The sequence below is a fragment of the Dryas octopetala genome, chromosome 4, assembly GCF_963921425.1.
Source record: "Dryas octopetala chromosome 4, drDryOcto1.1, whole genome shotgun sequence".
Lineage (NCBI taxonomy): Eukaryota > Viridiplantae > Streptophyta > Magnoliopsida > Rosales > Rosaceae > Dryas > Dryas octopetala.
In genome coordinates this window covers 19045771-19060141 of record NC_141369.1, presented here as the reverse complement: position 1 = coordinate 19060141, position 14371 = coordinate 19045771, and the positions used below count along the sequence as shown (strand labels likewise).

Genomic DNA, 14371 nt, shown 5'->3' with positions numbered 1-14371 from the left:
AATGGAGATATGGCCTTGATCAGAAAACTGAAAAGCTAGCTGAGCCGGCCAAGAGCCATATATGAATTAATTAACAAAAAATAAAAGTCACCGTAATTATGCGGTGATACAATATTAATAAAATGATTAGTATGTTAATTTAGACATTAAACTATCTGAGGCAATGAATTGAAATTAGGGGGGTTTAGTCGACCTTATAAATCATCGTGAATTCTGATTCAACTTTTCAAATAACAAAAACATGTAAAATATTAGAGTAATTATGAGGATGGTTGTGATCGTGGTGGTGACTTTGTTAATTAAGTTTTTGCAAGTAATTACTGTGGTGGAAGCCATTGATATTAATGATCCTGCTTTCATCTCGATCTCCCAGGTCTTTCAGTACTCCAAGTACTCATGAAGATGCACATTTGTTGAACTTGTCTTCCTTTTGGTCCCAATTATTACATGGTGCAACAGAGCATGATCATGATAATAAACGATTTGGGTTTCGTATCAACTGGAAATGCTTCCAAGAATGGGCAAGAGTTTGTTTCCTACAAATTGGAGATCACGAAACCTGCTTACGCAACGCCATGCACTTTTGTCGTCTCTAACTAGCTTGTGTCCTACTGCTACTGCATGCGTCTTTCTATTTCTTAAGTGTAACACAATTTCTAGCTTTCAATGTAACAAAAAACAGGTATCGGATGATGAGCTTTCATCGGTCTAAATTAGAAAAGACAAATGCATTTATATATATGTACCTAGTAAACTTTTTCAGATTATATATATATATGGCAATTATATATATGATCAGTTTGTATAGCAGAATATATAGCAAGCTAGCTTTGTGTAATCATGTTCAGCATATATATTGCGCTTGTTCCTGTTGCATTAATTTTTTGAATAAATCTGCTTATAATTAATTCATATGTTGGGGTGGTGCAAGCCAAAGCCAGTGATCGACCTTATCTCTCCCTCTAATTTCGATATTAAATCCACATGATGATTGTGAGAATTTTGGAATGTGTTGTCGATCTCACATTGAAAAATTATAACAGACGGTAGATAGGTTTATATAGATTTTAGACCTCTACTCTTATTACCAATTTACTTTATGTTTAATGCTCCAATTCCCTTGGTTCATGATAAATATTTCTCCTCTCGATTTTATCACCTAGTGGTAGTTGGGTTGTTTACCATCTTCCAGTTCCAGCTTATGTTCGTTTTAAGTTACAGTTTGACAATTGTAATTTTTTACCGTTTGTAATGTATTATTATTATTTTTTTTTTTTGACCAATTGGAAACCATTCCATTAAGAAGCCACAAAGGCAGAAAATCAAAACCAAATACACATAAAGTACCAAACTAAAACAAACAGCACCAAAATAATAAAACAGAGCAACATAATGCAGAAAAACATATACAGAAACTAATCCAATGGTAGTCCATCTGCTAATAGCACACCAAGCAGGGAAAATGGGGGGTTAGAAACCCAGTCCTCATGACACATTCCCCTTTGAGCTAACTCATGAGCAGCCAGATTGGCTTTTCTAGAGATCCATGACCATCTAACAGAAATAAAACTTTGCTGCAACAGTTTAATGTCATGAACCACAGGAGCAATATGCCAAGAAATAGGTAGAGTAGAGTGAGTCAAAGCCATAATGACATATTTAGAGTCAGATTCCACCAGCAACTCGGCAGAACCACAATTCTTGGCACAAAGAAGTCCCTCCTTAATTGCCAGAGCCTCCATCAATTCAGCAGATTCAACAGAACAAGGCTTAGCAACACCCCCAAGAATGTAATGTATTATTCTTACTTGTTTCTTAAATTAAATTCTTTAGGTGAACATTTATGTATAAGTAGAGTTTAAATTTCTTTAATTAGTTAAAGAAGTCTCAGTCCATCACATAACTTTTTTGGTCAAATTTCTCTTCTCTTTTTTTTTTTTTTTTTTTTTTTGAGTAGGGGATTCAAACTTAATTGGAATGCCTATTGTAGAAATAAATATCACTAGACCAATAACTAATAGTACTTCTTTGGTCAAAATAAAAAATAGCTAAATTTTGCGATATTCATTTAAGTAGACCTTATATAAATCATGAATTAATTCCTAATTCATCAACTTAATTCCAAATAACAAACAATTATAATTAAGGAGGTATTGATAGAAGTATATAGGGAGGATGGTTGGTTTTTTTTAGTTGGTACCGTTGTAAAACGCTACCAAACAGCCCCTAAGTTTTTGCAAGTAGTTGCAAACCAAAGCCAATGATTCGGTCATATCTCTCCCTCTTTCAACATTCGACGTCATGATCGTGGGTCGATTTTAGTTTCAATCCACGTCAAATGCTTCAAATTAATTAATGCTGACTTTTTCTTTCGTTACATGCTTCAAATGAATATTACAAATTTTGACACTCTAAATTCCATCATTACCAGAATATCAGAAAACACCCGCAGCCCCTATTTTAACTACAGCCATCTGCATACAAATGCAATACAACATGAACTTCACTAATTACATAAACAATGCAAAAACAAAATACGTAAACCGACGACATTTCCTTATTTTGAGACGTTATGGCAAAAGACTATGACTCTTGGATGGTTGGGGAAAGCATTCCCTTGTCTGAACTTGGCGTGTATTGGCGCAATTACAATTTACTCCTACGAATTATATGGGTGATTTCAGAATGCTCCCCAATTGGGTTTGTAATGGAAATTACATTAGTAGGAATATAAGCCGAAACATCTCCCGATTGGGTCTCAACTATTGGTAAAGCAGTCATACTTCCTTCACCTAGACGAGAACCAAAAAATAGAGTTGGGTATTGGCTAGCCAAGCACCATGAAAAGGTGCTTTTTATGTATAATAATGAAAACTGTGACGTAGAAATAATGGCTCTTACATTAATTCAAGGACCGTTAAGCAACATAGTTACCCATCAGTGAAGTATATATAATTGTAATAGAATGTGCTTAATTGTGAATTAATAGACTCAAAAACAAGCCAAGAGTCATGAATATAAGAAAAATAGAAGTCCTTTAAGAGCTAACATATACATCGATCCATATATGCATGTAAGAAAAACAAAGAGTATTGGAGATGGATAGAAAAGTTATGAGGATAGTTGTACATGTGATGATGAATTTGTTCATTAATTTTTTGCAAGTTATGGGGGAAGTCAATAATGATAATCTGGCGTCGTCTTTGAGTATCCCACATCGAGAAAATGCATATTCCGCCTCTGCTTTCGCTCGCTTGCCTAAAGTTCGCTGGGCACGTGTAAACTTAATATGCTACGGGTATTGGGCTTCTAGATGTTGGAATGCCAAAACTTTTGAGCAGTACGAAGATTGCTTATACAAATGCCTCCTAAGATGTCATTCCAAGTGATAATAAAAAGGAACGAGGGGAAGAAATTTGAGATCTAGGGGCTCAGGGATATATGCATTCTAATGTAAGTTTTCATCTGTACCAAATAAAAAAGATGTATTTGACATCGACTCAATTTCACTCTAGTGCTCTCAATCAGTGGAAGAATATATGTTACAACAATTACTAGAAGAAATATTGCATTATTATTAGCTTTTTCTTTGTTACATTACAAGAGATCGAATCTCGACCTACCCTCCCTCACCAGTGGGGCTAGCATCTTTATTTCTCTACTCTTTTTAGGATCTAAAAGATGACCTAAAAATGACCATAGGTCAGATGAGCCTTCAACAGGCCAAAGAAAATCAATGCAATTGGTACTACAAGCCAATTCATTGAAGAATCATAGAATTGGTCCCCAACAAAACATTTTCATATGAATTCACATTTAATGATTAACATCAATCGACTCCATCCACACTAGCCAAAGAAAGAATTATACAAACTTGTATTCAGGATCAAACAATGCAATCAACAACTTTACAAACTCAATCATCCAAAAAGAATTCCTAGCCTTATGACTGCAAATATCATCCTACTAAAATGTAGGGCCTTATACTAGAAAATAAAATGAACAATGAGAAATGGAAAGACAGGAACTAGAAAAAGGTAAAGAAAAATTATATTGGACGAAGAAACTAACTATGAATACAAGAATAAATTCCATGATGGATTGTGTTTTCTATCTGATTTACAAAAGATGAAACTGGCTGTGCCTCAGGAACTCCCATGAGATCTAACAGATGAAATTGATTGTGCTGAAACAGAGGCAGTTGGGCTGTTAAGATCCCGATCCCGATCCCCATTCATGGGTTTTGGTCTTCCACTCAATCTTTCAATTGCTTCATGACAGATGTCATTGAACCAGTCATCTTCCGGGAGCTCACTGACACCAAAATTAGAACTCAGTATAAAGCAAACCAACCGTGAAAAAGCTATAGTATGGTTACACTAGGTTTGTGGTGCTGAAAACAGAAGTACTAGCTAGGCTGGTCTGTTCTGTGTATAGGAGAAGAGGTAAAGCAAAAGAAAAGATCTCAGGTCCTCTGCTTCAGAAAGTTGGATACAGGTCATGGTATATATCCTTCTTGAGCTCTGCATAGGGGTGCAACTTGGACAGGCTCAACCTAAACCCAACCCAAATTTTGAGCCTCTATGGACAAGTTAAAGAGAGATACAGTTAGAGTGAGTGTAGGTTGATCCTGGGTGGAGAAAATACCAACCTGATCAAATTTGAATTGATCCTGGGTTGAAGGTGGCTTTGAGTAAGTGGTAGGTGGATGTGGTTGTTCTGCAGGAGACCAAATTAGAGTGTGTAGGTAAAGAGGTAGTGAGGGGTTCGTGGAAGGGGAGTTATTTTGACTAAGAAAAGTTGGGCAAGGGGTGCTTCTGGCTAGGGTGTTACTGGAGGTGGTTTTTAGGATAGAAAGTATTTAGTTTCTTGCTTGTTTCGATCAATGGAGGATGATCTGCAATGGGTGTTATCTGGGATGTATGGAGCTAATGAGAATAGGTAGTAGAGGCAGATCCTCAGAGTTTATGGAATTACTACACTTGTAAATGTATACAGCGAGTATGCTAAGGCTCTTGCCATTTTTGAGTAACAACTGATGTACTTGATCAACAAAGATATTTATGTTTTAGCTCCCGTTTTTGAGTCAAGGTCATTTTTCCAACATAATTTGTGCTTGCATATGCTACAAGATGGCAAATTTTATGGATAGGAAACTACAATAAGTTGTAGTTACAAATTACTATACATGTGTATTTATGCATTAATATATGTGCATTTATGTTTACTTGTGTACATGTATGTATTGGTGATGATATTATAAGTAACCTTAAAAAAGTAGCATACCTATAGGGATCCATTCCAGTTGTAGAAAATGCTGTCATGGCTTTTGATATGATCTCATTGATACCTCGATTCAAATTTCGAGATAGGTAACGACCTTGTGAAGCAAAGCATATGACGAACTTCATATCTAGATAGAACTGCACAAAGATAAAAGTAAATATAAGAACATAATAAGTTAACATGGATGGGAGCATCAGATGTTCAATGTGGCAACTCTTCAAAATTAAGATGAGAGAAGACATCTATTATTTATCATTGAGTATAAATACTCATTACTATTTATCATTTCCTGTAATCTGCATTATTTCCTCTCATTTACTTCCATTCTTCCTTGTCACGTTGCTAAAATAGGAATGAACTCTTCATATGAAAATGTCTATGTGCTTCTTAATGCGTACATGTAAGGTTTAGTTGTCATACTGGATTCACAATGATAAAAAGTGGAAACTGACAATGCAACAGATACAGAGCAATGCTTGACCAGAAATTACTTACCTGTTGTAAGCCCAGAGGACCTAAAGGCCTTGGCCCATCCTCAATATCATCCCAAAAGCTTTGATCTTCCGAAAGCCACAAGATGACAGTTTCTGTCAGTCTCATTAATAGCAATGTAGCAAATCTTTCCCTGCCTACAAACATATCCGCTGCTATACTGGCCATCCTGTTTAGTTTTACAAACAGTTCCTGAATTGGGACAAAATAACAAAAGAAACTTTGGGCTTAGGAAAATTCAAGAAGAAAACCATGCACAAAGTAGAAAAGAAAAAAAATCAGATTAGACGCAGCATGCATAAGTTGAATATACATCTATATATATATATATATATAAAGGGAAACATCGTATTCCTCCATCCCCCCCCCCCCCCCCCCCCACCCCCAAACGTTGTGTCAATTCAAATGTCCTTACTATGAAGGGAAATCATATGCCCCCTATCAGTTAGGTGACAATTTCTAACACAGAGACGTAATCCTCATGTGACCCACACGTGCAATTGTTTCTATTGTTAATGGTCTGAGCTATAAAGACACTATTTAACACAACATACAGGGAGGTCCTCATAAATTTATTAACCATAGAGGGAGGTCAATGTATCTTCCCCTAACGGATGATATGAAATATCCAAAGCAGACTAGCAGAGCATTATTTTCAACTGAGTAACACTGACTATCAATAACATGATGGGCCCAAAAGAAAAAGGTTCAGACAGAAATCAAAATCATTATTCAGAATACCTGGAATATCAAGGAGGGACACCACTCAACCTCATCCACGTTCCCATCCATGTTTATGTACATATCAGCAGTAAGATGGCTATCACCATCCTCTGTAAAAATCAGATCTAGAGCATGCTGACGACAAAAATTATCTTTTAACCTATCAACCGAGCTGACAAGCCGCCTCTTCCATTCTCTTTGTTCAGGATGGCGGTTTTGCCTATCTGATCTTCTGCGATGATCATCCTTGTATGCAGCCTGATTCAGTGGAGACAGCTTCATGGCTGCACGTGGAAGTAGTTCATCTGCTAATAATGATGCATTTGCCAGCAACGCAATCTGTTGGGCTTCATTCTCAGCCATGCGAACAATTTTATTCCCAGAACCTTCAAAGTTTGCTTCTTCGTCCATTGAACCCGGTAATGCTTTTATCAGCATGTTTACATATGAGTTGAATACTTGGAATAAACCTTCCAACGTTTGACCTCCCAACTGCATACTTAGCAATGGTCCAACATCCTCAAAGAAATCCTGCAAGAGCAGGTAAATTATGAAGTAAAAATGAAACGAGGAATCAAATAACGCATATTAACAACCCACTGAGTTTTATTTTCAGACAAAAATTGTTTACCTGGACCATCAAATTGAACCGATGGGCACTGCTTGTAAGTTTATGTTGGAATCCTGTTGTACTACCAAGGGATGTACTTGAAGGCCTGCCAGATTGACGTGTAGTTGTTGGAGCGTATGTAAGTACCCAGTCATCAGCAGCAGCTAGGGCAGCAGTGCTTTCTTCAATTCGTTTTAAATTAGCATCTAGTGCTTGTTCAACACTAGGCCTAAAGAGTTTCAAAAGCACAGGACAAAGTGCCAAGCCACGACCTTCCAACAAGGAACAATGACCTAACGCTATTTGAACACACTCAGCAGCAGCTCTTAAACCTCCAGCAGCTGCTGATGAAGCTAATGCATGTCTTTTAATGAGAACAGCAAAAGACTCAGTTTGCTTTATTGCCCACACCACAAGCTCAGAAGTATAATCTGGTTCCTTACCAAATATAGCCAAGGAATCACTGGCAGCTTGAGCAATAGCAGAGAATACCATCTGTGAGAGTGCAGCAGTATATGCTCCTCCATATGAGGTGCTTGATGGACGAAGGCTTTGCATATTATACTGATATCTTTGAAAATGTGCATTGAGTAGTAAACTGTGTGCACGAGGGCCATCCCCAAGCTTTTTAAGTGCCGATATAGATGCACGAAGTTCACCACCACGAGTAGAAGGTTGACAAGCAGCCTCAGCGAGCTGATCAGCCAACTTTTGCCTGCGTTCAATAATAGAACTCTGCAGAGACATGAGTAAAGCTGGATCCAACATCTTCAGTTGTTTTGCTTCAGAAGCCACACGTTCACCTTCATCCAGGGCAGCTAAAGCTTCATCTACTCTCCTCTCAGCTAACAAAACATCCAAGAGATCAGGAAATTCTACTAACCATTTCTCCAGGTCCGAAGGTTCTTTATCTTCTGAAATTAATGAACCATTTGCAGTAGAACCTTCGGTAACAGATTTTGATACAGAATCAATGTTTACTCCCTCCGCTAAACTATGAATTAGAGCAGCTTGAGTAGATAGCAGGTTTCTGATAGAGGAAAGCTCCCCCTCCAAATCAGATATCTCTTTTGACGTGCTGTGAGTAAGAAATACAGTTTACATAAATCCACATTACACTCAACGAAAAATGGGTATCAAAATAAATGGCTCCATATCTGAAGAATGAACTAGCTTAACCTTCAAAGTTGCAGATGACATTCAATTTTATCTAAATAGATCAAAGATACCCCAACATAGTTAAATATGCCAACGGGTAAACATGAATGGAAATTTCTAACAAAAAAAAATGTGAGGTTTAAGAGATATACAATCACTGTGACCCACATTGGCAGTATATGACCTTGGGTACTAACTTCCATCAATCATAGAATCTAAAGCAACTCGAAGAAAAATAAAGGTATGGAAACAGAAAATGTTTTAACTCTTACTTAAAGAACAAAAGATAACTACTATGTCTTGCACAAAGTACAGATAAAATTTTGGATCTCAACTTTAACAAGTTATGAACGCTGAACACGCTAAACGTAAAACTCTAGTAAGCCGGAAAATTATGACATAAAGAAAGCAGCGAAATCCAAACTACTAACAGGAGAAAACTTTAAACATCCATGTAATGATGACATCCTATATCATGTGAAACATGATTTAATAAGAACAAAAGAAGGGTTTTTTACTTTAAACCAGAGATGGAACTGGTGAAAATTTTTGCATACTCACTATCCGAATCTCAGGTGAGTCAAATGAGCCAGGCTAAGCCACCCAAATACCCAATCATGAATACAGAAAATCAATAAGCAAAGACAGTGTTTTTGTTATTGTGAAGCACCTCAGAACATAAATGTATGAAATTGCATATGAACGATATTATAATTATCAGCTTAAAACTAACCATTTAATCAAAACTCACCGTATGAATGCCTTATAATTAGCATAGACACTTCTACGCATTTCCTCGGCAGAAGATCTCTTCAAATCCAAAAGATATGAGCATAATTGCCTTATTTCCTGCAAGCAAAGTCGCAATATATATTTAACTTTGAAACAAAGTACACAGCATATCTAGAAATTAATAAGAGAAAGTAAATACCAAAACTAAACAAAGTATACCATCCATAATTCAAACATTTTAAAAATCCCTTATTTCATTTTCCCATACATTCTCAGCTACGAAACAGAATAAGTGTATACATATATGCAATAAGAAAAAGCGACCTTCTCGTTGAGGGAGCATCGTGACTGAACGTAGTTTTGGGAATCGAACTTATCAGACTTGAAGACATTGAGGCCTTCCTCGAGCTTGGCGCCGTTCTCCTTGACCGGCGTGCCTCTCGACCGAGCCGTCTTCGCCGAAGCCATTATTATTGCCTAACAGATCAGATCAGTCAGCTCAAGTGAACCAACCACCAGCTCCAAAATTAGGGCTCCCAAGCAGGTCAGACAATCGACAAACAAAACGCAATGGATCCGAGGAGGGCAAAAATGGAAAATCGAATTGTTTTCTGGTTCTCTGTGGCCGAGCAACGGCAATTAGGCCATGGAAGTTGAGCTTCTGAGCTAAGCAAGGAGAGACAGAGAGAGAGAAGGAAGAGAAGATGAAGAAGGAAGCGTGTTGGTGATGACCAGCTAGAGAGCCAACACGACTCCGTTTACTGAATTTTTTTTTTTTCGGACGGAGGACGGTTTGGTTTGACTGTAATTTACTCCAATTTCACAGTCGTTATTTTACCGTCTTCGCATTACGGCTCCTAATTTTGTGCCGTATTTATATTTTTGCATAGATTTGCTCGTGTACTCGAGTTTTTGGACATGGGCACGCTGCTGATCTAATAAGGACATGTGTCATGTAAATATTCCTTATAAATGCATGACATTTGAACATTTCTCACTATTAATTGGTGTCAATATATTTACACTCATGTAAAATTGTATATATACTATATAAATGCTAGTTTTCTTCTTTTTGCATCCTCTTTTATTTTGTTTATTTTGTATTGCAGTTTTATGATCGGAAATTTTCATTTTTTAAGTGATTTATTAAAGATTGTCTCTACAAATATTTATTAAATAAAAAAATTTTAAAAAATATAACTGTTATCAAATAAATAAATAGTAAACATTTATATCACAAAAATTACTTATTTATAATAATAATTAAATAACTTAACGATTTTCAATTATAAAACTACATTGTAGAATTAACAAGAGATGAGAATTTCTCCTACACAAAGTTACTTGATATTAAATTATAGAGGTCAATTCCATGTACATATGTAGCAAAGAAGAGTTGAACTAATTATTTGCGCCAACATGAGTCCATTGCAAATGAAAAAAAATGAAGAATTATGGAATTGAATAAAACATGTAGCAGCAGGAGCACTTTTATAATCGATCTGCATCTTATGATTGGACATAATACCCATTTCATCATTCGATTTGAGAAGAGCTAGCTAGCTAGCTAGCTATAGCTCAACTGCCAACAATATACAAATGCATATATATATGCTCGTGTCTGTTTGGAATTGCAAATAATAATTAATCCAACTATAAGTGGTGCTAACCCAATATAAAATAAAGGAAACAATTATGCTGCTGGTGATAACCTGTACGTCTTTTACAGGCTGTGCATGCTTCGATTCCACATGCAATGCTTGTCATTCTTGTTTTCTTTGTTTTTGTGTTTGGTGGAAAGTATATCTGGTATGTTTTGGGGCTGAAGGCCCCACTCAACCCAAAAAAAAAACAAAAAAAGAGGAAGTAGATAGGTATGTTAGGGTTATCTACTATGCATCATCACAAAGGGTGGTTGGAGAGAGCCATATGGATTTTGCTCTACAATCTTTCATAGTAGGAAAGTTGCGCTGTAGAGGCAGAGATAATGTACTTTCCATATGATCATACGAATCTATTATTATTATTTTTTTTATATATTTTTAAATTTATAATATACTGTTAAAATTAAAAGTTAAGTAAAAATAAATGGAGAATATGAATCTTAAATAAAATACACTCGTCATAATTGCATTTAGGTCCGGCCAATTTTTTGTTAAAGTTAAATCATAAATCATTATAATTAGTTTTTTTTTATCAATAATTGTTATAATTAGTTAGTGAAATAACAATTAAAAAATGAACTACTGAAGTTATCTTTGTCAAAAGTCACATATTTGCTTACCAACTACTCAAAATACTTGGATTAGGAAAAAAATTTCTTAAAATACTAAGATTGCAACCTACTATTGAAAGCTACTTGTTTTTTTGTTGTCAAAACTCACAAAAATATAATCAAGATGCATGAATCTTCAAATTAACAAAGAAAAAAAGAAAAGAAAAAAGATGCATGAATATTTTTTTTATTAATTTTTAAAATTAGTTGTTTATAATAAGCTGCCTAGCTCCCTGACCTCATTTACAACCAACAGCCATAGAAACCAAAAAGATAATCTATTTATAACTACTCCAGCTATTCTTATTAACCTTTCGGTCAGAATAATGCTATTCTTACCACATTTCTTATACCACATTCTTATACCATCTCACGTGTCATTACTTTATTGGACAAAGTTTTTCTTTTTCTTTTTGGGTTTTTTTTTTTTTTTTTTTTTTAGTATCCAATGTATGAATGCCATGTAAGTTGCCACATAAGGTGGTATAAAATTATGGTATAAAAATGTGGTATATCTAGCACTACTGTTTCGGTCACATATATAAGCAATCGTTTTTTATTCTCTGAATATTGCTTATTAAAGCAATTATCATACTGAATTGTATCTTATAAATTATGGGTTTGTATAAATAATTACATTCACATAGTGAGAAAACAAAAAAAAAAAACACCAAGAGGAGAGGAGAGCTATATATATATATTTATGATAATATGGGAATTAGAGACCAAATAAATTTGATAAAGGTACTAATTATGGTGATAATTATGATGTTAATTGTTAAGCTGCGTAATTCACAAGTAGTTTTGATAGGAGATGACGACCATAGTTCCATTATTAATATTTTATCAACCTTCTCTAGTCCTAATTTGGATGAGGCAGACAAATTTATTTGGTTGCATGTTAGATCAAGAAGATGCTTAGGCAGATGCATTCGAAGGGAATGTAAGGAGCTCAAAAGCAACATTATAAATTATTTCAATGATCAAGATTGTATGCACAACTGCTTGGTCAAGTGCAGTTACATTCCTTAATTAAAATGACTAGAACTGTTTTTTCCTTGATGAAATTTTGGGAGATGCATGTAATTTTGGATTTTAGGCCGGAGAGAGATACTATATATATATATATATATATTATGTATAGGGATTTTATCCAAAGAGGGCATCCGCAAATTTCAAAATGTGTGGATGTGGACAAAGCGTTGACATGGCGCTGATATGGTATCGACACGAAATTCAAAGTATCGAGATGTGCTATAGTCAGTTTATATATTTGAATTTTTGTGTCAGCATCATGTTGTCGCTATGTCCACATTCACAAATTTTGAAATTTGTGAATGTCCTCTCTAGAAAAGGGCTGATTATGTATATACAAGTATTAAGGCATAATAGAGTCCTTAATTACTTTTCTAAATTAAGATGAAGAAAATAGGATATCCTTATTAAAGAATTCTTATGTATAAATATCATTTTTGCGATACAATGATGGTGAGGGAAGCAATGTACAAACTTGCTATTACAAGGAAGAAATATATATAAAAAAAAAAAAAAACACTTTCATCCTCATTGTTTGCCCTCATTTGCACTTTTATCCTTGTAATTTTTTGTTGTCAATTTCATAATCTGTTGTTTACTTATGTTTACAACTATAGTCACGTTAAATGGACTCAATTTTATCTAATTTTTTTTTTTCCATGTGAGCATTAATTTGATGTGAGGGTATTAATTACTGTCATTTCAACCATTATATATATATATATATAACTTACCTAAACTAATTATGAGAATCTAAAATAACTTAAGTGCCCTCACACTTGAGGGCCACGTGCTAAAAAGAATAGACAATGTTTAATACTTAATGTTTTCGACCAAAACTGAAAACAAAAATAAACTATAAGTATGAAACAGACAAAAGATAAGTATAGAAATGAAAGTACAAATTGGGACAAATTACAGGGATGAAAAATGTCTTGCCTAATTAGTTTGTACTCAGTTTTGTGTGATCACAATCTATAATCATGTTAATTTGCATTAATCGGGAAGTAATTATCTTCTTCAAAGATAAAGGATTGCAAACGTTGTTTGTGAAGTGATATAGTACATTTTCCATAAATTCAATCATAGATATAGAGAGCTTCAAGGAGACACGATATATATAATGCCTCCAAAGCTTCAATCACAGATTTCACATGCAATGCTTTCTTCTTGTTTTCCTTCTTTTTGTTTTTGGTGGAAAGTAGATATGGGTATGTTAGGGTGTCTACAATGCATCATCACATATATATATATATATATATATATATAGCTCTTTCAAATTAAGTAATGATTCCAGTAGCTAGAGAAGCAGAGATAATTAATGTAGGGTGAGTTTGGTATGCTACTCAAAAACTCTTTTCAAAAAGAATATCAAACGGGGCTCGAGTTTGCGAGATAATAATGCTTGCAAAATTGTCCCTTAGATTAATTAAATAAACTCATCGTAATTAATTAATTAGGCTTATATAGGTCCAATTTTTGTTAAAATTAAATCATAAACCGTTAAAAGTAACTTAAATGAAAATACAAAATCAACTAATCAAAATTGTCATTGTTAAATGTCACAATATTTTTACCAACTCCATATTAAACTGGTTTATTTTGTCAAAATTAGTAAAAATATAGTGAAGATGCATGATTCTTTCTTGTTATTTTTATTTGAAAAAAAAAAAATAGTTGCTATATAGTGACCCGTCCGGCCTGTTTTTGTGTATAGAAAGAAAAATCAACCACAACCTGGACCCAACCATCAATGATAAAATCCACAGTCTATTAACAACGACCCCCCAGCTACTCTCACCCTTTTGGTTACATAAGAAATCGTTTTTAAATATAATATTGCTTATTAAAGCAATTATCATACAAAATGGCATCTTATAAATTTTGGGTTTGTAAAAATAACTACTTTCATATGGTGACCCACTAGTTCGTGAGAACCTCTTATACCATGTAGAATTATGGAATAATTACTTGACTTTATTCATTCTAAGTTAGGGTATTTATACAAATACATATATGCTCAGCACAAGGAAAAAAATCCTTGGAGTACAAGGAAAGAT

At 34.7% G+C, this 14371-nt stretch overlaps 1 protein-coding gene across 1 annotated transcript; it reads right to left on the bottom strand.

Moving 5' to 3' along the window:
- Positions 1-3857: 3857 nt before the first annotated feature.
- On the bottom strand, positions 3858-9782 carry LOC147287718 (exocyst complex component EXO84B-like). The gene is made up of 7 exons (XM_086242071.1): positions 9326-9782; positions 9021-9118; positions 7133-8189; positions 6520-7032; positions 5782-5970; positions 5287-5423; positions 3858-4314 (listed from the first exon to the last, which is right to left on the bottom strand). Exons 1-7 carry the CDS (start codon positions 9467-9469, stop codon positions 4146-4148), a joined length of 2307 nt encoding a protein of 768 aa, XP_086098197.1. The 5' UTR covers positions 9470-9782; the 3' UTR covers positions 3858-4145.
- Between the last annotated feature and the right edge of the window lie 4589 nt (positions 9783-14371).

Bases quoted from the DNA above. Each gene is read 5' to 3' on its own strand.
- LOC147287718 (XM_086242071.1), bottom strand. From the start codon at position 9,469: ATGGCTTCGGCGAAGACGGCTCGGTCGAGAGGCACGCCGGTCAAGGAG. The intron at 9,119-9,325 runs GTCGCTTTTTCT...CTTTGCTTGCAG, and splicing joins GATGCTCCCTCAACGAGAAG to GAAATAAGGCAATTATGCTC. The intron at 5,971-6,519 runs GTATTCTGAATA...GTCCCAATTCAG, and splicing joins GTCCCTCCTTGATATTCCAG to GAACTGTTTGTAAAACTAAA.